Raw genomic sequence first — 24,090 nt, 5'->3', positions numbered from 1 at the left:
TTGTCCGATGTAGAAGCTTGGACATAAGCTGCAAATGAGTTCGAATACACTTGACTTTTGATACAGTTGTGTAGTGATTTTCGTACTGTGTATGATTTTATTCCGTGTTTTGTGGTCGGTGAAAAAGCTTATCGCTATGACATATGTCTAGAAGAGGTTGGCATTTTGGTGAGCAATTCTCCCTAGGAAAGGGAAGCTTAGAAATGTGGTCTTCTTGCGTGTGGGTCGTTGTTCAGCAATTGGTTAATTTAATTCTGTAGCATGGATTAGATATCTGTTATCGCAGGGTTCCGTATTTATACTGAATAAACAGTTTTGCGTTCTTCAACATACGTAATGGATAAGCTTAAGCTCTTTTAATATGTCAGTAAATTTCCAAAAAGTGTACACTCCGCCGAAAAGTGAAAGAGAAGTGACTTTTCATTCATATCACAAGCTGGTAACAAACCTAAAGGCAGCTGGAACACGAAATTGGTGGTAAGAATTAATTGGATATGATGTTGCCGTTAAAGAAAACGGAAATGACACTACTGCTTGTAACCTAGCAATGCATCTTGAGACCTAAGTTGATGAAAAAGGGCCAGAGCATGGCACTATTCAGCATAAATACCTTCTTATCCACGGTCAGAAACACCGGTATTGTGGCTGTAGCTAATCGAAATGTAGCCATATCATATCATTAGTGGGAAATAACAGTTCATCGTCATCATATGATCGATAGTGAAAATGTAGTGTATAAACTTTACTCTCTTTCTCTCTCTCTCTCTCTCTCTCTCTCTCTCTCTCTCTCTCTCTCTGTTTCTTTCTATTTCTGTGAGATGGACAGCGATTATTGATTAACTTACTGGCTGTATGCACAAAAATAGAGTGCCTTGGACACAAATTTGAAGAGCTCCTCCAATGACATATGGTACCATGGTGAGCAAGCTAGGTTATCAACACAAATGTTGTAACCTGATATTAAGACAATCAAACATTCTTTATTTGTGAAGGTTATGTGTTCCGCTAAACAGCTTCATAAATGTAAATAGGAGTTTTTCTGCAAGGAATTAGCTATAAGATTGCAGTTCTGTCACTTCAGTTATGGAAAGAGAGAACAGTAAAGTAATTCTTATAGGTTCTGATGAATAATATTTGTTGTTTCCCAGAGTATTCTCTGTTTATTGCAAGAAGACATCTACATCATTTTTTTTTAAACTTAATAAATTATTATATACAACAAGAGTAGCTTGTCCAGTTGTCTTGAGCAGTGGGCAGGAAGTAGTCAGTCGTGTCGTCACAGTAAGGCCGGAAGTTCGCGAAGACTTCATCCAGCGATGAGTCCCAGACGGGCCTTGGCGTGCAGGTGCGCGACTGCGTCGGCAACCTTGCCTGCAGCCACCTCAGGGGTGTCCAGGGGCACTCCGCCAGGCCCGATCTGGATGTTGGCCGGGCCGTAGCGCGCCAGCCCCTGAGACGGAGCCGCGGCCGCTCCCAGGCCCAACCCCCCGTAGCCGATGCCGGTGTAAGCACCTGCCACACCTCCAGAGGCGTAAGCTCCTGCCGCACCTCCGGCGTAAGCACCTGCCACACCTCCAGAGGCGTAAGCTCCTGCCGCACCTCCGGCGGCGGCGTCGGCGGCGGCCTGGGCGGCGTCGCGGGCCTGCGTCTGCGCCACGACATTAGCGTGGGCTGCCTTGGCGCTGGCCACTTCAGGGGTGTCCTGTGGCACGCCGTCGGGGCCGATCACGATGTTGGCTGGGCCGTAAAGGGCCAGACCTGCGCCTGGAGCGCCGGCTCCAGCGCCCAATCCCGCTCCCACACCGGCCCCGTACCCAGCACCAAGTCCAGCACCAAGTCCAGCCCCGGCGCCATATCCAGCACCAAGTCCAGCACCAAGTCCAGCCCCGTATCCAGCACCAAGTCCAGCCCCGGCGCCGTACCCAGCACCAAGTCCAGCACCGACACCGGCGCCGACTCCACCGTAGACGCCTGCTGCAGCATCGGCGGCGGCTTGGGCGGCGTCGCGCGCCTGTGTCTCAGCGACTGCCTTCGCGTGGCCGGCCTTGGCAGCGGCCACGTCAGGTGTGTCTGCAGGCACTCCGTCAGGACCAATGACGATGTTGGCTGGACCTCCTACAGGGGCACCACCTGCTCCCAGATAGTTTGTACCAGCTCCCAGATAGCTAGCTCTGCCAGCTCCGATGATACCCGCTGTCCCGAGACCTGGTGCTGAGGCGCCGATGCCGTTGCCCAGAAGACCTGCAATGCCCGCTGCTCCCAGGTATCCGGGACGAGCCAGTGCTGTCGCCACCACAGCGCTCAGTATCACCTGTCAAACAAAAGCATTCGAATCAACCAGGGTAATCCTGTCATCGATTGGTTTAATATATGCACTACTGGCCATAAAAATTGCTACACCACGAAGATGATGTGCTACAGACGCGAAATTTGACCGACTAGAAGAAGATGCTGTGATATGCAAACGATCAGCTTTTCAGAGCATTCACACAAGGTTGGCGCCGGTGGCGACACCTACAATGTGCTGACATGAGGAAAGTTTCCAACCGATTTCTCATACACAAACAGCAGTTGACCAGCCTTGCCTAGTGAAACGTTGTTGTCATACCTCGTGTAAGGAGGAGAAATGCGTACCATCACGTCTCCGACTTTGATAAAGTTCGGATTGTAGCCTAGCGCCACTGCGGTTTATCGTATCGCGACATTGCTGCTCGCGTTGATCGAGATCTAATAACTGTTAGGAGAATATGGAATTTGTGGATTCAGGAGGGTAATATGGAACGCCGTGCTGGATCCCAACGGCCTTGTATCACTAGCAGTCGAGATGACAGGCATCTTATCCACATGGCTTTAACGGATCATGCAGCCACGTCTCGATCCCTGAGTCAACAGATGAAGACGTTTTCTAGAGAATAACCATCTGCTCGAACAGTTCGACGACGTTTGCAGCAGCATGGACTATCAGCTCGGAGACCATGGATGCGGTAACCCTTGACGCTGTATCACAGACAGGAACGCCTGCCATCGTGTACTCAACGACGAACCTGGGCGCACGAACGGCAAAACGTCATTTTTTCGGATGAATCCAAGTTCTGTTTACAGCATCATGATGGTCGCATCCGTGTTTGGCGACATCGCGGTGAACTCACATTGGAAGCGTGTATTTGTCATAGCAATACTGGCGTATCACCCTGCGTGATGATATGGGGTGCCATTAGTTACACGTCTCAGTCACCTCTTGTTCGCATTGACGGCACTTTTAAGAGTGGACGTTATATTTCAGATGTGTTACGACCCGCGCCTCTACCCTTCATTCGATCCTTGCGAAACCCTACATTTCAGCAGGATAATACCCGACCGCATATTGCAGGTCCTGTACGGGCCTTTCTGGATGCAGAAAATAGTCGACTGCTGCCCTGGCCAGCACATTCTCCAGATCTCTCACCAATTGAAAACGTCTGGCCAATGGTGGCCGAGCAACTGGCTCGTCATAATAAGCCAGTCACTACTCTTGATGAACTGTGGTATCGTGTTGAAGCTGCATGGGCATCTGTACCTGTACGCGCCATCCAAGCTCTGTTTGACTCAATGCCCAGCCGCATCAAGGCCGTTATTACGGCCAGAGGTGGTTGATCTGGGTGCTGTTTTCTCAGGATCTATGCACTCAAATTGCGTGAAAATGTAATCACATATCAGTTCTAGTATAATATATTTGTCCAATGAATACCCGTTTATCATCTGCATTTCTTCTTGGTGTAGCAATTTTAATGGCCAGTAGTGTATGTCAGCAAGAATTCATGGCCGTCGGCAGTGAAGGCAAAATCTTCTACGTCACATCCCTCTTCCAATATCTTCTTTATAATCGACGTTTCGAACCCCTTGTTGCATTGCTGAACATCCTTTAGGATCTTCACGTGTCCCTAGTTAACTCTATACCGTCAGAATAGTGTCGTTTTCACTTATGAAAGCCCGCCGCTGTGGCCGAGCGGTTCTGGGTACTTCAGTCTGGGACCGCGCGACCGCTACAGTCGCACGTTCGAATCCTACACGGGCATGGATGTGTGTGACGTCCTTTAGGTTAATTAGGTTTAAGTAGTTCTAATTCCTAGGGGACGGATATCCTCAGATGTTAAGTCCTGTAGTGCTCAGAGCCATATGAACCATTTCACTTATGAAAGGGAGTTTTTAGCACTTGTGCTGTAGAATTAGGGTTATTGAATAAGGTTCGATACTAACAGTTGGCCATCATCGTTGAATAGGCAGTGATAACAGGCAGAAAAACAGAGTATGTACTAAAATACCACTGCCGAACTGCGTAAGTGCCTTCCTGGTCGTCGTTTGTATTCCTTGAGTACCACGCCTGGATATTTATTTATTGCATTTGGGAAGCCACGAAGCGCGAAGCGAGAAATAGTTATCTAATAAATAACGTAGTACCAATAGCAATGACAGCCCTCGGCTTCCAGCTTCATGGTTTCCCGCCACAACGAAGTACATGTGAATACCAGGCACTATGCACAAGGAATAACAGCTACGAGGAAGCCATCTGTATGGTAAAACTTTCCCCCTCTCTTTCTCTACGGATTATCGTTACCAATCCAATGACAATGGCCCACCGACAGTAGCCGAAAATATTCACTCAATTACAGCACTACCTCTTCACACTTCTTCAGAATAAGGGCGGGACACTTCGTTTTATATGTAAACAGAGCACTGGCGTCCACCAGCGTTCAGTTAACCAGGCCACCTGAAGAAGGTCCCACCAGAGGCGTTGAAGCGTCAAATGTGAGGAACAAATCAGAAGAGAAACTTGATGCGGCCTAACAACATAGAAGATTTTACTTCAATGCTTTAATGTGTTGAGCAATGAACGTGACATTGTCTTAAACGAAGTTGAATGGTCTTGACAAAGACCCAGTTCCGTATCCACGAACATGACAAATTTTTTTCCGAAAATACAGTACAGTTACCCTGTTCACACATAGGTTTTGATTTTCAACTGTTAGCTTCAATAACCGTCCTCACTGAAACGAGAAATTTAATAAACGTACACAATCTAATAAAGCAGCAAGCAGAGCTCCATTGTAGTACATTATACACCTGTGAATTTTCCTTTTTCCATTTTCTGTCAGTCATTACCACTTCTAATGATGCATTAGAGTGTTTAGTGAAACACATTACGTTTCTTCCCATCTACTGAAAAGTATGGCACATGTGGAAATTATCATGCTCTTTCATATGAATCATTTCTTGTAAGATTTTTAATATTAAGTTCTATGTCTTCATACCTAGATCCATTTCGTCGCAATCACTCTTCGTCATGGAACAACGAACAGAGCTGCATAAATCACATAACAACAGAAATAAAGAATCCCAGTACACTTCTAGACGTGTAATTTTTGTGTTGAGTTATATACCGTTAGTGCTAACGTTCGTTTTTGTTTCATATTTAGCTGTGACCACGCCGCGGCATCGAATTAATGAGGAAATGTGTACGGAGTAACATATATATGTCATATTCTCCTTTACAACATTAAGGTAACCTGCAATTTGGAGGACAGCTACAAGTGGCACAGTTCACCGCAACGCTTCTAATCACGTACTGTCCACTGAATGCTTATATTAACAGAGTGCAATCACATGAACGAGATGCTTCCATTTAGAATACCAATTTAATTACCAGTAGTTGGTAAGTGAAACTATAAGTACGTATGTATGAATAATGGTCAACTGATCTTCGAAAATAATGATTTTGCACTTAGTGATGTAATCCATACGTAATACAAGACATTACAGAATTAATAATTGTCATCTGTATGAAAATGAAGGGCAATGTATTTCGTTGTAGAACGAAATTTGATGCGAACAGTGTCTCAGTTTAAAAGAGTGAAAGAAATTAGTATAGTTCTACTCAATGGAATTAGCTTATATCTGTTTACACAAGCACCAAAATCTTCTCTCATAACGTTTCTTTACAAACACGTTTCTAAACGTATCCCTTGCCCATGTAAGCGCAAATAAACTGCACGTGTTATTTTTCGTAACAGTAGCCGCAACTTAAACCACTGAAATTCTAAAGACAATGTTCGTATTGAAGAGTACGAAGAGACATGTGGACGATGGCAAGAACATCGAAACACATTATGAGAGGCTCTCCAGCCAGTTAACAAAAATACTTGGGGGGCTAACTAAGTAGGAATTCAGACTGCAATAAAATAAGACCCTGTTGACGTTGGCACAAATATGCCACATGACTGGGGCAAGAAAAGTAGTATAAGAAGATTATTTGCCGGCCGTAGTGACCGTGCGGTTTTAGGCGCTACAGTCTAGAGCCGAGCGACCGCTACTGTCGCAGGTTCGAATCCTGCCTCGGGCATGGATGTTTGTGATGTCCTTAGGTTAGTTAGGTTTAATTAGTTCTAAGTTCTAGGCGACTGATGACCTCAGAAGCTAAGTCGCATAGTGCTCAGAGCCATTTGAACCATTTGAAGATTATTTGGTTGACATAAACAGATGGAAAATAATTACCAAAACCTGTTCTGCATCTACGACTGCTGCTACAGCATGAAAACTAGAGTAGTTCTACAACAAGGACATCATCTGAAGACAAACGTAAGAGAGGCGCCGACCATAGTATTACCTGCCGCCTACTATGATGACAAGCTGCATTAAATTTAATGAGTAACTTGATTACTTACATACTAAAATGTCATGATCGGACCCTATAATAATTGCTTCACACAACTTGTAACGCCGGAAATGCATATCCTCCTATTTCCATCTATTGTACTGTAATTTTTTTCTTATTTTGTTACCTGAAGATATAACATTTCTATGTCTTTGTATATTGTAGTTGTTTTACTGTTTGTATATATATGCATTTATGTCGATTTATAATTGGTTTATTTTGTGAATATTATATGTATTTATACGCTGGGTCTGGCCTAGGGAAAACTATGCTATCGAACGAATACATCGATAGGTCGTGTGGAGAACCTAAGTGTTTATGATCTTTGGTAGTGTTAACACTGTCGCGTGGAGCGCGGGCAGAGCAGAGATAGAGTCTGGCTGGTGTAGTGCGGTTGAGCAGGTGTGCTGTGTGACGCTCCCGCGAGTTGCCGCGCTTTTGGGGTTTGGCAGCGTGTAATTGCGCTCGACTGGCTATAATAGATTCTAGCACGGTGTCGCGGACGGGAAGCATTAGCGGGCACACATCAAGAGCCCGTTTCGCCTGGTGACCGTGTCGAGAAGAAGGCGCGCCAGCATCCAGCTTCTGCAACAACGACGGCCGACAATGAGTGACTGTCGCCACCTCCTCGATCGACGACTTCAAACCTTCAATCAACCAACAAGGAAGACTAAAAGCACTTACAGTTTCAGAACTGTATGGCAGACCTCAGCTTTTCAAACTGTTCCATTTGCCTCGCAAAAATTACAGCAATTTAGCATGACCCTTTGTTGCTCATTGTCCCAATTGCATTACCAAGCAGGCTTCCTTCCTTTTCCGAAATGAACCCGAGTGTCGTTGAAATTCAAACGCCAGCATTAAAATTCGATTTCACTGCTTTAATTTCAAAGTTCAGTTTAAGTATTCATAGCTGGCTACAATATTTAGATTACACAAGCACAAATTAAGAGTGCGAGTTTTGTTACCGTATTTTAGCTTACCTATGACTGCAGCTCAGCTTGGTACATACTAAATTTTACTATTGTTAATTGTTCAGAATCATTTAATTCAAGTTCAAAGTTAAATCTCTTATTTCTAAATTGCGTAGATTCAAGTTGCTTTTGAAATGATTGTTGAGGTAGTCCAAGACTAACCGTATTTTACTGAATTTCGATGTGCTTCAGAAAGAAAGCTCACTATTAACTTCAGTCACTAAATTAACTTTCGATTTTCCGGTTTTATTAATTCTTTTACTAAATTAAGTCAGAGTGTAGCGAAATTTATTACTTCTGACAAACTTTCAGTTTTCACACTACACATGTCAACCTTCAGTTGCCACGCTTCTAGTGCTAATTATATGTGTAATAACCTTTCTTTTTCAGTTACTACAGTAATTGTCCTTAGGACTGGCGACCGTAATTTTCCCCAAATCTCGAATATCTAATTACCGCTAGTTAATTGTTAACGTAACGGCCGCACATTTACTTTCTTTATTAATTTTACCCCTTTTCAAAATTAATTTCCACCAGTTTTATTTGCATTTTTTCTTTCATTTAGATGTAACCCTTTCCTCCCTCTTTACCGACAGATTAACTTCGGTGACGATTACTTTTTCCAAATTTCCATTAGGTACACGCGGTTTAATTTTTCACTGTCATTAAGGTCGATAAGTGAGGGGGAGGTTACACGTGGCGACCTGGTGACAGGACAATCGTCGGATTTGAGGTTGTTCTGGACACGAATTTTGCATTGTGCAAATCTCGTAACAAAGTACTGGTTACGAAATGGTTGATAAGTCAGCGAGAATATTAGTGTGAGGAATCCTAATTAGATTTGAGATTTGTCATTTATATTGAAAATTATTAAAATGAGTGAAGGCAACAATTGCCAAAATTTGGTAGACTTGGATACGGATCAATCGGTCGAACGGTGGGAAACGCGCACCGCGGTACACATTGTTCAGGGGCAGGCGGCTAGCATGAAAGAAGCGACCGCCGAAACGCAACAAAGAGCAGAAATGGAATTCCAAACTTTAGAAATTGTTTCGGTATCAGAAGTGAAAATCAAATCGGAATCCCTTGATGACGAATACGGGGGGACAATTAAAGAGGAAGCCGCGACAGAAGTAAAACCGGTAGTTTCCGAGAATTTAACTGATTTATTGAATGTTTTGACTAACGAAATCAAGAGTCAATCGGCAGAAATTAAAGCTCTGTCTGCCAAGCAAGACGATCAGGCTGCCAAGCAACAAGCTCAGGCTGCCAAGTAAGAAGCTCAGGCTGCCAAGCAAGAAGCTCAGGCTGCCAAGCAAGAAGCTCAGTCTAAAAAAAATTGAACGAAAGCTAGACGATCAGAACAATGCTATTAATGTTGTTAACAACAATGTTGGAGCTGTTAACACAAAAGTTGATAAAATCAAAGAAGATATTGTTATGATTAATACCGAAATCGGTAAGCTTAAACAGGAAATGATAGTTCAGGCGGAAATTGCGAGCATAAATACTCGTTTTGATTCCGAAATTAGCGGAATCGAGAAAAGTGTAGGAGTAGCAGTTGCTCCGATCATCGAGAATAAGGTGACGGAACAAATTCAATTAGTGAAAAAAGAGGATCAAAATGAGATGGAAACTTTAAAGGCTTTAGTATCCGAAGTAGATACCAAAGTGACGAAGCAGGCTAATACCTGCGAAGAGAAAAACAGAGAAGTAGAAACGCTTGCGCCAACCACTTGACAAGTAATTACGAGAGTGTCGGAATTAGAAAAGAAACTTGACGAAAAGCAGAGCTATGTGCCAATCTGTGCGCATAATTCGGAATTGTTGACGAAAGAGGAGCGGTTCGACCCCTTCAGAAAAGGCGGGATACACCCGACGGATTTCATTAAAAATTGTGAAAGAGTTTTACCCAGATCATGGACTAATGAGAGAAAAATTAATGCGGTTATTGATGTGTTGGCTGGTGATGCCAAGCGTTGGGACTCAAACCTCAACGTTACGAACCTGACTTTTGACGAGTTTGAAAATTTGTTTCTGGCTAAATACTGGTCAGAGTAAAAACAGCAAAGTGCCTGGCGCGAATTTGTCGTATCGAGGCCTTTCGATGCGAATTCGCGCGCCTCGATGAAGGAGTTTTGTGAGGGCTGGATCCGCAAGTTGGAATATTTGCGTGATCTCCGCACGGAATCCGAAATAGTCTGGGAACTCTACAAGAAGCTTCCAGATGATACAAAACGCTACGTAGGCAGCAATTACAGGATAATCAATGATTTCCTGGAAAGAGTTGAGGACGAGGACAATTGGCGCAATAATCGCGACAGTGGTAGAGACCGTGGTAACAACAACGGGTACCACAGCAACCACAACAACGACAACTATGGGAATAATGCATACCGCAATCTTGGCAGCAATAACAATAGTGGTTCGTGCCGTAATGACAATCGATACAATGCAAATAATAACAGGAATGACGGAAACCAGTATCATATTAGTTTGATACGGGCTTCGCAGAATAGTAATAACGCCAGAGGCTGTGATCAGCCGCCTCAGCAGCATCCGGGGATCGTATCTGCTGGGACGAGACAGGGAAACCATTAGCCGCGCCGGTGAGGGGCCGACCGGGCGTGGAGAAATTTTGGCGGCCCAATAGCAGTAGAAAACCGAGGTGTCGTCGTTATGAAAATTCCGTATGGAATAATCAACGGCGGGAGAGTGTGCCAGTATTAGGAGAAAGGAGTGCGCCCACAAGTAGTAGATCAGCTGTAGACACGGCAGTAGAAAATACATTCACTGTCAGTGAGAACAATGTAAGTAGTGTTCCGGAAATCGAATATAAAGTGGCAGCTGTAACACCCACAGCAGAACTGGAGATTGAGTTTAAGAATGATTCGCAATTGTTGAGAGAAGATCAGATGTCGGATAACACATCCGTCATCGAGCGAGGGGATGCAGAGAGGGATGAGGTCTGGTTAAGGCAGTTCGGTCGCTTATACGACGAACTAAGAGATTATAGGGGCCTGTACGGGAGAAGTGTTTATGGGGAGCGCGGGCAGAATTTGCCGCGTCTCGTCCCACAGGAAGATAGTATTTGTGAAGTGATAGAAAGTTCTGGCCCTAACCGGCAGACTTTACTAGAAATAGTTGATGTTAATGGGGAGCACGAGCAAGATTCGTCGTGTTTCGTCCCGCAGGAGTTGGATGTTGTAGTAGTTACGGAAAGTTCTGGCCCTAACCGGCAGACTTTACCGAAAGTTATAGTGGTAGAAGTAGCCGACCCATCCGACGCAAACCTCCAGTTTAAACATTGCGAGAGTATTAAGGAGAAAGATTACGAAAATTTTAGTGATAGCCGGACAGGATTGGCAGAAAAGCACGTAGATTACAGCGTGTATGAGGTTAGAGCTGACGTTATACGGTCGGACGGTAGCAGTGTGGGTTGCGCAGATCCAGAGGAAGTAATTTCAGATGCTACTGGGCACATTCCTCCAGGTAGGTTGGCAGATGAGATCAATCTAGCCAAAGAGGAATCAACGAAGGTGACAATTAGTGAACTGATAGCAAAGCAACACTCACTAGATGACGAGTTACAGGAAAAGGTTTCGGTATTGGAGGCGAAGCTACAGACTAAGCCTCAGGACAAACGTGTTGAAATTAAAACTGTATGTGTACAGAGGCTGAAAAAGCCGCCAGATAAGCCGAATTTAGGATCAAAGCCGGATGGTTTTTTTTGGAATGACCTGGATACAGACGAGGATTTATTGTGGGAAAATAAAGGAACAGTCGAGGACAAGTGTAGACAGATAGTAGTGTCTGTTAATATGCACGACCTACAACTAAACGTGTTGATTGACACCTGTGCAGAATTGAGTGCTGTATCTGGGAAAATATTTGAGTTGCTGAAAGACAGACCCGGCATCATAGTTATGCCAGTAACAGGAGTGAAAATTATCGGTGCTACTGGGAAGGCCAGTAAACCGGTCACAAAACAGATTTTTGTCAACTTCGAGATATGTGGGGCACGATTTGAGCAAGAGTTTGTCGTCGTGCCAGACTTAACTACGGAAGTAATTATCGGGTTAGATTGGCTATTAAAGTACTGTGCAGTGATTAATTGCGAAAGCAAAACTTTGACATGTACGTCACAAGATAAAACAATAGTAGTAAGCTTTGACGAGGCAGGAGATGGTGTGCATAGGCAATACCAGCCTATACACATTGTTAACTGGCCGGATGCCATTGATGTAGGTATGAATTTGAAGTTCTGTAACGTGAGGAATCTCGGCATTGACAATGGTGTAGAAAGTGAATTGGAAGAAATTGTAGACGGTGTGTCAGACGTAACACACGAACTAAGACGAGGCCTGTATGAGGTAATAATGAGGAATAAAAGTGTGTTTCCAGACAAACCTAGTATTGGTGTGAAAAAAGATCGTTTGCCAGAAATAATGAAGCTAAAAACCGATGGTCGCATACGTCGTCATGACGCCAAAGCGCGTTTTGCTAAGTTTGCAATCGGAGACTTGTTGTTGTTGTTGTTGTGATCTTCAGTCCTGAGACTGGTTTGATGCAGCTCTCCATGCTACTCTATCCTCTGCAAGCTTTTTCATCTCCCAGTACCTACTGCAACCTACATCCTTCTGAATCTGCTTAGTGTATTCATCTCTTGGTCTCCCTCTACGATTTTTACCCTCCACGCTGCCCTCCAATACTAAATTGGTGATCCCTTGATGCCTCAGAACATGTCCTACCAACCGATCCCTTCTTCTGGTCAAGTTGTGCCACAAACTCCTCTTCTCCCCAATTCTATTCAATACCTCCACATTAGTTATGTGATCTACCCATCTAATCTTCAGCATTCTTCTGTAGCACCACATTTCGAAAGCTTCTATTCTCTTCTTGTCCAAACTATTTATCGTCCATGTTTCACTTCCATACATGGCTACACTCCATACGAATACTTTCAGAAATGACTTCCTGACACTTAAATCAATACTGGATGTTAACAAATTTCTCTTCTTCAGAAACGCTTTCCTTGCCATTGCCAGCCTACATTTTATATCCTCTCTACTTCGACCATCATCAGTTATTTTGCTCCCCAAATAGCATAACTCCTTTACTACTTTAAGTGCCTCATTTCCTAATCTAATTCCCTCAGCATCACCCGACTTAATTAGACTACATTCCATTATCCTTGTTTTGCTTTTGTTGATGTTCATCTTATATCCTCCTTTCAAGACACTGTCCATTCCATTCAACTGCTCTTCCAAAGCCTTTGCCGTATCTGACAGAATTACAATGTCATCGGCGAACCTCAAAGTTTTTATTTCTTCTCCATGAATTTTAATACCTACTCCGAATTTTTCTTTTGTTTCCTTTACTGCTTGCTCAATATACAGATTGAACAACAACGGGGAGAGGCTACAACCCTGTCTCACTCCCTTCCCAACCACTGCTTCCCTTTCATGTCCCTCGACTCTTATAACTGCCATTTGGTTTCTGTACAAATTGTAAATAGCCTTTCGCTCCCTGTATTTTACCCCTGCCACCTTTAGAATTTGAAAGAGAGTATTCCAGTTAACATTGTCAAAAGCTTTCTCTAAGTCTACAAATGCTAGAAACGTAGGTTTGCCTTTCCTGAATCTTTCTTCTAAGATAAGTCGTAAGGTCAGTATTGCCTCACGTGTTCCAGTGTTTCTACGGAATCCAAACTGATCTTCCCCGAGGTTGGCTTCTACTAGTTTTTCCATTCGTCTGTAAAGAATTCGTGTTAGTATTTTGCAGCTGTGACTTATTAAGCTGATAGTTCGGTAATTTTCACATCTGTCAACACCTGCTTTCTTTGGGATTGGAATTATTATATGCTTCTTGAAGTCTGAGGGTATTTCGCCTGTTTCATACATCTTGCTCACCAGATGGTAGAGTTTTGTCAGGACTGGCTCTCCCACGGCCGTCAGTAGTTCCAATGGAATATTGTCTACTCCGGGGGCCTTGTTTCGACTCAGGTCTTTCAGTGCTCTGTCAAACTCTTCACGCAGTATCGTATCTCCCATTTCATCTTCATCTACATCCTCTTCCATTTCCATAATATTGTCCTCAAGTACATCGCCCTTGTATAGACCCTCTATATACTCCTTCCACCTTTCTGCTTTCCCTTCTTTGCTTAGAACTGGGTTTCCATCTGAGCTCTTGATATTCATACAAGTCGTTGTCTGATCTCCAAAGGTCTCTTTAATTTTCCTGTAGGCGGTATCTATCTTACCCCTAGTGAGATAGGCCTCTACATCCTTACATTTGTCCTCTAGCCATCCCTGCTTAGCCATTTTGCACTTCCTGTCGATCTCATTTTTGAGACGTTTGTATTCCTTTTTGCCTGTTTCACTTACTGCATTTTTATATTTTCTCCTTTCATCAATTAAATTCAATATTTCTTCTGTTACCCAAGGATTTCTACTAGCCCTCGTCTTTTTACCTACTTGATCCTCTGCTGCCTTCACTACTTCATCCCTCAAAGCTACCCATTCTTCTTCTACTGTATTTATTTCCCCCATTCCTGTCAATTGCTCCCTTATGCTCTCCCTGAATCTCTGTACAATGTCTGGTTCTTTTAGTTTATCCAGGTCCCATCTCCTTAAATTCCCACCTTTTTGCAGTTTCTTCAGTTTTAATCTACAGGTCATAACCAATAGATTGTGGTCAGAGTCCACATCTGCCCCTGGAAATGTCTTACAATTTAAAACCTGGTTCCTAAATCTCTGTCTTACCATTATATAATCTATCTGAAACCTTTTAGTATCTCCAGGGTTCTTCCATGTATACAACCTTCTTTCATGATTCTTAAACCAAGTGTTAGTTATGATTATGTTGTGCTCTGTGCAAAATTCTACCAGGCGGCTTCCTCTTTCATTTCTGTCCCCCAATCCATATTCACCTACTATGTTTCCTTCTCTCCCTTTTCCTACACTCGAATTCCAGTCACCCATGACTATTAAATTTTCGTCTCCCTTCACAATCTGAGACTTAGTACTTGTAAAAGCTCATGAGAAATCGAGCGAGATAGACAATGAAATCTCTAAATTTAAGTTTGTTTATAATGGACCATATAAAGTCATTGGTATACCTCACACAAATGCTTATTGCTTAGAGTATCCAAGCTCTGGAAAATTATTAGGTATACGGAACATTGTAGAATTGAAATTGTACCAACCTAGGATCGATTAATACCACACAATGGGTAATTTGTACAGTATGTAAATATAGAGTGTAAGATTTAAGGTTTGCTAGATTGCCATGCTTTTGCCTAACCAAGAGGACATTAAAGAAGTTGTAATTAATAAGTAATTAATTTTGTACTAAATGATTTAACTGAGAGTGATTATTTATCAATTGAAAAATCCAAGCTGCTAGTTTAAGTTTTCAGCTGAGTCACAGTAGATTAAGGAATGTAAATATGATTTTGTAATTAGCTCTAAGATTTCATAAATATGTGATTTACTAGTCATTGCCGATGTACTGAGACGCTGTTTTAAGTTTCAGGCTACATGCGTGTGATGATGGACAGTTTCGAGTTATCCACTGTGATAGTGTTAATGAACTCCTTGAGATTACTCGGGAGTGAGTTTTTCCGAAAGTATTCAGTGAAACGGACGTTCTGGTAATGCCGCTACACAGGCGAGTGAGATCAAGCGTGCCGCACAGGCGGGCGCAACAATACTGGCGAGGCGGAGCCGCTGTCGGCTTTTGTGCCGCTATCGGCATTCTTTGCACTTGCGGGTACGGAAGGCGGAGTTGTTTTTCTTCCCGGACAGCTGATGTGAAAGAATTCTGCTGTCAATATTTACGTTTTTGTCGATCTGCTGTATATTATTTTCTTGTTTAGCGTTAAGTGGACTCTCATGGCGACAGTATTAATTATGAAAAGGTTATATAAAATGTGTATTCTATGTAATTAATTATTAATTTGCGTATTTTGATCTACCTGTTTTTATGACCATGTACTCTGATTAATTTTGTAAATAGTATTCCATTTCTTGGTACTGTTAGGAATTTTGATGATTTTAGAATAGCTAAACCATTTTCTAAGTTTTCTATGGAGTTTAATATGTTGTCAACCTGTTTTATTTTGTGCAAGATGACAGAGTGGAATAAGATTAGGATTGTCTCCACTCAATTATTATGGTCTAAAAATTGATTTATGCTTAATTAGACGAATGCTAAATTTTGTTGATGTTTTGAGCATATGCATTTCAGGATAACATGTACTTGAGCACAGAAACAGTTTAGTATGTCAATCTTTCCACATTTATGACTTGCTGAAGGTTCTTCGAGATAAGGCATCGGTATGATACGTTCCAAATGGCTCTTCCTCACGAGCTTGGCGTAATATTTTCAGTTTTCTTCTGTGGGTATCTAACATATCTAACAGAATGGTAAAAGGTGCCACAATGTTAATTTGTATGAAATTAAGCAGGTAGTGTGTCTCTGTTCGGAAGATAGGAGTAGGTATAAACGTGTATCCGCATGTGGTGTACACATGAGAAATGTCATTCTAAAGAGCAGCTCGTTATGAAACGGACTGCTTTTGTTTCTCCCGTACTTCCGAGACTGCTAGTTAACGATCTTGGCACTCTTTCTTGCTGCATGCCACAAAACAACTCATATCATGAGTCACGTTTTGCACAAGTTGATCTTGACCTTGGCCCTCTCTCGTGTGTGGAACAACAACGACGGTACGGCAACTCGGCATCTGACCGTGACTTGGCGATTAGATTGATACATAGCGGCAGACTGGAACGAAATTCTCATTCAGTTTTCTTTCTTGTTCTATACAAAGCAAGAGTATATTTCTTAAAGTCAACCAATAATGAGTCAATTTGTTACTCTAATGGGAACTTTAATCTTTCTGCGTGTATCAAGAGGCTCCTACGTTATTGGAATTTATCCCCGTTTATTAATCACGTGTTAGAAACTTGCAGAAGATGTAAGTCAGTCTGTTTATAAGCTACGTCAAATACATATGTAAAGGATTAAAAGCATCTTATTGGGTCGTTTTCGAGTTACTGTCCGTGGACATCGAAGTTAAATTTACGCTGTTATTCTCAATCTGCAATCTCTTTCGTAGGCATAAAAGAGGTTAACATACTTTCGAAGTTCCAGAATTTTTTTGGTTTCTCTCTGTACAATTACGAATCGACCTATAAGTCAGTATACTTGATAAAATGTCATGGGGCATGTCTGTCATTCGGATAAAATTTTCGAATTGTCTCCTTGCCGCATTCACCGCAGAAGAAAAATGGTTCAAATGGCTCTGAGCACTATGGGACTTAACTTCTAAGGTCATTAGTCCCCTAGAACTTAGAACTACTTAAACCTAACTAGCCTAAGGACGTCACACACGTCCATGCCCGAGGCAGGATTCGAATCTGCGACACTGCCGGTCTGTAGCTCCTAGAACCGCTCGGCCACCCCGGTCGGCTCACTGCAGGAGAATGGAAACCATTAGTCATCTCCACTGGTATAGTGAATAGCATTTTCCAGTGAGTGGCAGTTAGCAGATAGGGGACTCAGAAATGTATTCAATTCCGAAAAAAACATTTTTTCTCTTCTTTGACTAACTAATGTCGACCACATCCATAGAGTAGGTCCAATGGCACCGCCGTTGAAGCTACAGGAACGGCCTACACTTTACTAGCTCGGCTATTCGCTTGGTTTACGTTTCCTGGACGTCACTAGACCATTCGAACGAACGACAAAGTATCACACCCGTCAGCGATTATGAGTTCCGTTTCGAGACCAAAACCGAATTCACTGCAGTTGTGGTGACGACACGGATTTGCATATGGAAGGAATAGGGTTCTCATCTTCTATGTGGTTTACGGGCTGGATTTTGATAGGTATCCCTGAAGTACCTAAGAGAATTACGAAGCAGTTAATATGATGGCCAATTCATCCCAGCGTCGTTAACTATCTGAGCTACTGCTACAGTTCTAAATACCTCGTGTTTAAAATCGTAGACCTTAAACGAATCGCCAGTCACTGCCGGAATATGGCAGCATAGGTATCTCTAGTAGACAGGCATGTCAGCACATGAAGTTTTTTTAAAAACTAACCGCAGTAAATGGGCTGTTCTTCCGTCAATATCCATCATTAGTACTGTTTTCTACTGGAATATCACAGCAGAACAAAAGACATGACTGTCATAGGCAAACTAGTTTAAAGATCTGTCCAGGTTCTGTAAGAAACTAAGAATCTCCAATAGGCTAATTACCTGTAATTTCCTGTTAATAACCTGCTGTTAGGAAATGTTACCACACTCTTTTCCATAAAAATTCTGATGCTGTGAGTTGATAAAAAATAGTGGACAGCTGATACATGTCAGCAGCTTGTTTGTCCCATATTTGTTAACTGGCGTTCGCCACCTGTACGTTTCTTGTGTTAAAGCTTCTCTATTTCTCTACAGTTTAGGAAATGAACTAATCCAACAACGAAACATACGGTAGTTGTACTGTTAGTCATTCGGTTTGAACATTGATTTGCTATGTTAAACAACTACTGTCTTATCCGACATAGAGTGAAAACACACACAGTAATGTTTAGTATTGATTTGGTTAAGTCTAGTATTCTTTCGTAGATCTAAGGTGTAGTAAACAGCAGAGATGACTTAAGTAGCCAAAATGGAATGAAAAGTGATAACAAGAATGCATTAAGTTAAGTGAATAGTAAACTAATTTCTCTCAACAACTGGAATGTAGCAATTATGGAAATTGGCTGCACTGCCAAGAGGGAGGCACTTTCTTCTGCTTTGCCTGTCCGCTAACGCTACCAGTAAGAGTTCAAAGCACCCTGAACCTGTCATCATTCCTCAGTGGTTACTGGAGCGAGGCCAGCTGCGATAATCCGATGGCCGCTTGCATACATTCGAGAAACGAATCATACCGGTCCCTATGAGGATCTGGTTAACAGCTATCTCATGTAATTTATAACTTCCAATCCTGCTGTCAGCTGTAAAACCGCTCTTATTTCTCGCTCCAACGTCCAGTAAAAGTACTCTTATTTAACGACTGAATGAATACGAAAAAATATTATGAAAGCCCTGTAATTACCTTCAGCTGACGTTATCTCTTATGAATCCTACATACTGATCTTTACACAGCACAGAACTTCTTTTAGAATGTTTTTGGGTTTTTAGGCTACCAGATGTTTGCGATCTTGTTGTAAATGCACACCAAGTACGCTGTAAACGTATTAGTAGCATGATGACACATCTACTAGGTTAAGCGAGTTCGACGACTGTGCGCGACGCGTCATCTGATGATGGTACTTTAAATCAAAACCTGTACTCAGTTCAAAAACTAAAAGGGCGATCATATTGTGGAACTTAAACGCGTTAATCCAGCCTGTACCCGACGTCTACATTTAGTATTTATTCTAAAGGTTTCAAAACATGTAGCGAAAAATCTGTTAATGATATTCGGTTTCGGGTATGGATCATGGGCAGATCGTCTGCTATGGAAACATAGTTCAGCAAAGAGCATCTTGTTTTGGTGTTGGGATTCTGTTTATAACTTAGGAAAATTATTTGTGATATACCTTGACAGTTCAGCATTAACACTAAACTAATATGTTTAATTCTGAATATAGACTGTTACTTTTTAAATTGAAAATGGAAGACTTAAGCCACGCTGGATTAGACGAGCGGTCTAAGGCGCTGCAGTCATGGACTGTGCGCCTGATCCCGGCGGAGGTTCGAGTCCTCCCTCGGGCATGGGTGTGTGTGTTTGTCCTTAGGATAATTTAGGTTAAGTAGTGTGCAAGCTTAGGGACTGATGACCTCAGACCGAGCGAGGTGGGACGACGGTTCAATCCCGTCTCCGGCCATCCTGATTTAGGTTTTCCGTGATTTCCCTAAATCGCTTCAGGCAAATGCCGGGATGGTTCCTTTGAAAGGGCACGGCCGATTTCCTTCCCCATCCTTCCCTCACCCGAGCTTGCGCTGCGTCTCTAATGACCTCGTTGTCGACGGGACGTTAAACACTAATCTCCTCCTCTTCCTGATGACCTCAGCAGTTATGTCCCATAAGATTTCACACACATTTGAAATTTTTTTTTTTTCTGAAGACTTAAGACATCAGGGGGCAAAGAGTAAATTCACGATCACATCTTGCTTCTCATGGTACAGCTCCACAGAGACAACATAAAAAGAGCAGTCTTTGACTGTTTATCTAACAATCAGCAGGTGATGTTTGAAGTGATCGCTGTATCTGAAATCTGTAGATCGAGTACTGACCCCTATTTTGATCGGAACCGAGGTTCGAATTTTCCTACAAGTCCGTCGAGGGACTTGAAGATGGTGTAACATATCGCCGAAACTCGCAGGCCAATAAAATGACAGTTTGCAAATTTGGACAGCTGAAAGGCGCTTGATTTGACATTCTGTACTGAACAGCCGAGGTGTCGCAACCGTCTCTGAAAAGATGGGCATACAGAGACTTGTAATTACTATCAACTATGTTCGAGAAGTCCCCGTATGCGAAGTCTCACTGTCAAATCGTGGTTATCCGCTATGCGCTTACGGTAAATTTCGAGTTTATTTATCATATTTTTCACCTTAGCAGCTCTTTTATTGTATTAGAAGCTCCGTTTCCTCCCAACACTGCCATACAGCTTGATAAATTACGGAATACGTACAGACCTGCTGCAAGTCAAATGGAAAGTCTGAAATATGACACCAAGATAGTATACCCATACGTATTACACTGAGATGCATCAGCGAGTTGTCATTTGTACTCAGGTGATTCATGCAAAATGATTTTCGACCCGATAATACTAACACGACGGAAGTTAACAGATTTTGGAACGCAAAATGGTAGCTCGAGCTAAATGTATGGGACATTCCATTTCGGAAGTCGTTAGGGACTTCAACTGATCAATATCGACTCGCTGAATACATCTCATGTCATTCCCATAAACAAATCGATGAAAATATGATGTAAACCCGAATCGTATCGACCTTCCACCGTACTACCGTGTTCGGCGAAGGCAGTGGAATGGATTATTAAGTGGTGCTTAGAATGGTCGACGAAAGACAGGAAAATGTTACCGAGAAAACGGGATTCGAAAAGGAAAAGGAACAAGTGAAAACCTGAATGAGGTTTTCACTCTGCAGCGGAGTGTATGAAACTTGGTGGCAGATTAAAACTGTGGGCTAAGATATTACATGAAGTTTCGCACTGATGGACATATAGTATCTCAGCGACTTGAGCCGTATAGCAAAAATCCACTGATTCATTTAACCGTGTAACAATAAAGTCACAGGGAGCCTCATGGCCACATTTAAGGGAGTGGTACAGTTAACTATAGAAGCACGTTTGATTTGCCGCAATCATTCCTAGAATCTTCAAGCAAAAAAGGTAGTGGGACCTATAGAAAAGCGGTTGAATCGGAAAAAGAGATATATTGCGTCTGACACGCTTCGCCAAACCATAGGCATAGTAAACAGTGGCTAGGCGATCAGGAGCTGAAAAGTCTAATTCGGTTACATCAAAGAAATTCCCTTATAGGATTTTCTGGAATGTGATAGTACCACGCGAGATGTTCCTGAATCATCATAGGTTCCTACATAAGGAAGAACAGATTGTGGGCCCTTGTATGTAGTGTGCAAGTACTTCCTAAAGCATAATATGTTCAGGAAAACATTCAAGAGCCCTTCGATGAACCTAATACCTGAAGCGCACGTGTTTCTCGACGCAGTTATGTTGTGGAGTAAATGCGTGTGCTTCAGAGGTACGACAACCTACACGATAGTGACGGTCACAGCGAAAAGTTTATACGTCTAAGAATAAAACGTTGAAAACTTGGAGTCAGTAAATCCACAGTGCTAACGTTAGGGGGTACTTGTTAAAATGTCGGATGTGTGGTGGAATGGTAGGCAGCGAAGACTCGGAGTAACAAATCGTCTACATCTACATTTATACTCCGCAAGTCACTCAACAGTGTGTAGCGGAGGGCACTTTACGTGCCACTGTCGTTACTTCCCTTTCCTGGTCCACTCGCGTATGGTTCACGGGAAGAACGACTGCCGGAAATCCTCCTAGCGCGCTCGAATCTCTCTAATTTTACATTCGTGATCTCCTCGGGAGGTACAAGTAGGGGGAAGCAATATATTCGATACCTCATCCAGAAACGCACCCTCTCGAAACCTGGACAGCAAGCTACACCGCGATGCAGAGCGCCTCTCTTGCAGAGTCTGCCACTTGAGTTTGCTAAACATCTCCATAACGCTATCACGCTTACCATACAAGCCTGTGACGAAACGCGCCGCTCTTCTTTGGATCTTCTCTATCTCCTCTGTCAACCCGACCTGGTACAGATCCCACACTGATGAGCAATACTCAAGTATAGCTCGAACGAGTGTTTTGTAAGCCACCTCCTTTGTTGATTTCCAAATAGCTCTCTTACATGTAGCACAGTTTCAGGACCTCTACCACTTCTACCTTAGAGATTGTCTAGTCACTTTAGTTCAAAATACATGCTGACAGCAAAGTAGAACTTTGAAACTGTAGTGGACAAGTAGAAACGCAGAGCGAGACAGTGGAGGCGGGAGCGCATCCAGAGCAGAAGCGGCGGTACTCACCAGGAGCTTCATGTCGGCGCTGGTCTGCTGCTTTGGCGTCTGCCTGCCCTGGTGGAGCAGCTGCCGGCTTATATAGGCGGGATGGGACGCGGATGGACTGGTCAGCGCGTCCTTCTGCACGTCTTCCCCGGCGGCCTCGACCATCGCTGGCGGTGACTGTGGTGATGCAACGGCGGCGGAGGCGGGGGCGAAGGGGCTCCTGGATGCGTGAAGACCGCCTCCTCTGCGTCGCCGGCAGCAGGTGCGGCTCTGTCCACACTCACTCGTAGAGGCAGCTGAGATCCAGATTCTCTGCAAAGTAGACTGCGTACTGTATAGGCATTTTCTGCATCGTTTCCAAGAAATGAAAGGGTCGATAGGGAAAAAAAACCAACCGTCAGGTAAGTGATAGTTTAAAGGAAACTGTGACCTGAGATTTAATTGTTTTTTTAGTATTTGATGGCTAGTAAGCAGCGGAGATGGGGAAATTTGTTGCAATGGACGAGGGTTGGAACTTTAAAAATGGTGTTGTGTTAACCTGTTTCCAGAGATGTGGGCGTCGTAGGATACTCTTAGCAGTGCCAGTTGTGTTACCACGACTGGAACAGTTAGCAACTTTGCTTCATCACAATTCTCTCTCTCTGTCTGTCTGTCTCTGTCTGTCTGTCTCTCTCTCTCTCTCTCTCTCTCTCTCTCTCTCTCTCTCTCTCTGTGTGTGTGTGTGTGTGTGTGTGTGTGTGTGTGTGTGTGTGTGTGAATGAGTGTGAGTGTGTGTGTGTGCGCGTATTGTGTAGTGTACAGTGTAAGTGCACGAAACTAATTACTGATAAATGTGATTACTTAAGCCCTGTATTGTGCTGTCGACTGAACAGTGGTGTATTTGGCGTGTTGCCTGACGTCGTAGTGGATATTTTTCAACATCTCAAAATACGCCAAAACAAAACTAATAAAAACCACAAATCAAATGAACTACTAAATTATGTCTGAATGTGAAACTTCCTGGCAGATTAAAACTGTGTGACGGACCGATACTCGAACTCCGGACGGGGGCAAGTGCCTTTCGCGGGCAAGTGCTCTACCAACTGAGCTACCCAAGCACGACTCACGCCCCGTCCTCACACCGTGAATGACACCAAGTATCACACGTGCATGTAAAAGACAAGCCACCAATATTCATATCTTGTTCCGTAGACATCCGAACTTCACGAGCATATGTGCTCTTCACACATGTGACAGCAATATCAAAATAACGGCTGTTGGTACAGTATTATTAAATTTCACTGACGAATCGCTGTCGCACTTCTGTGATCCCAAGATGGAGTCTAGTTTACAAAACACGCACAGGTCTTTGGGAAACCCTGTATATGAGACACACAATACATGACACCGCCACTGGAACAGAGTCATCGGACACCAAGAAAACGACGGGCGGCCCGCGTTCTCTGCGACAGGATTCACTCACTAAGTGTGTGCCGTCTTCCGCGGCAATCGCTCCGACTTCCGCCTTCCCCGCTGCTTCTCGGCGCGATCCGTCGAACGCGGCGGGTCTTCAGTCTAGGCTGTGGTTCAGTCTATTCATAAAATTAGTTAATAAATAAAAAGTTTTGTCGAGGTAAGTGTTTGCCTTTATGACACTGAAGACCCAAAAAAACTGGTACACCTGCCTAATATCGTGTAGGGCCCCAACGAACACGAAAAAGTGCCGCAGCACGACGTGGCATGGACTCGGTTAATGTCTGGGACTGCTGGAGGGCATTGACACCACGAATCCTGCAGGGCCGTCCATAAATCCGTAAGAGTACGAGGGGTGGAGATCTCTT

The 24,090-nt window shown here is 43.3% G+C and overlaps 1 protein-coding gene across 1 annotated transcript; it reads right to left on the bottom strand.

Moving 5' to 3' along the window:
* Positions 1 to 1,128: 1,128 nt before the first annotated feature.
* Positions 1,129 to 22,391, bottom strand: LOC124605453 (glycine-rich cell wall structural protein 1-like). Its single transcript, XM_047137136.1, has 2 exons — positions 22,292 to 22,391; positions 1,129 to 2,311 (listed from the first exon to the last, which is right to left on the bottom strand). Exons 1-2 carry the CDS (start codon positions 22,301 to 22,303, stop codon positions 1,307 to 1,309), a joined length of 1,017 nt encoding a protein of 338 aa, XP_046993092.1. The 5' UTR covers positions 22,304 to 22,391; the 3' UTR covers positions 1,129 to 1,306.
* Positions 22,392 to 24,090: the final 1,699 nt, after the last annotated feature.

Source organism: Schistocerca americana, chromosome 3, assembly GCF_021461395.2.
Source record: "Schistocerca americana isolate TAMUIC-IGC-003095 chromosome 3, iqSchAmer2.1, whole genome shotgun sequence".
NCBI classification, from domain to species: Eukaryota; Metazoa; Arthropoda; class Insecta; order Orthoptera; family Acrididae; genus Schistocerca; species Schistocerca americana.
This window is presented reverse-complemented; position numbering and strand designations above follow the sequence as displayed.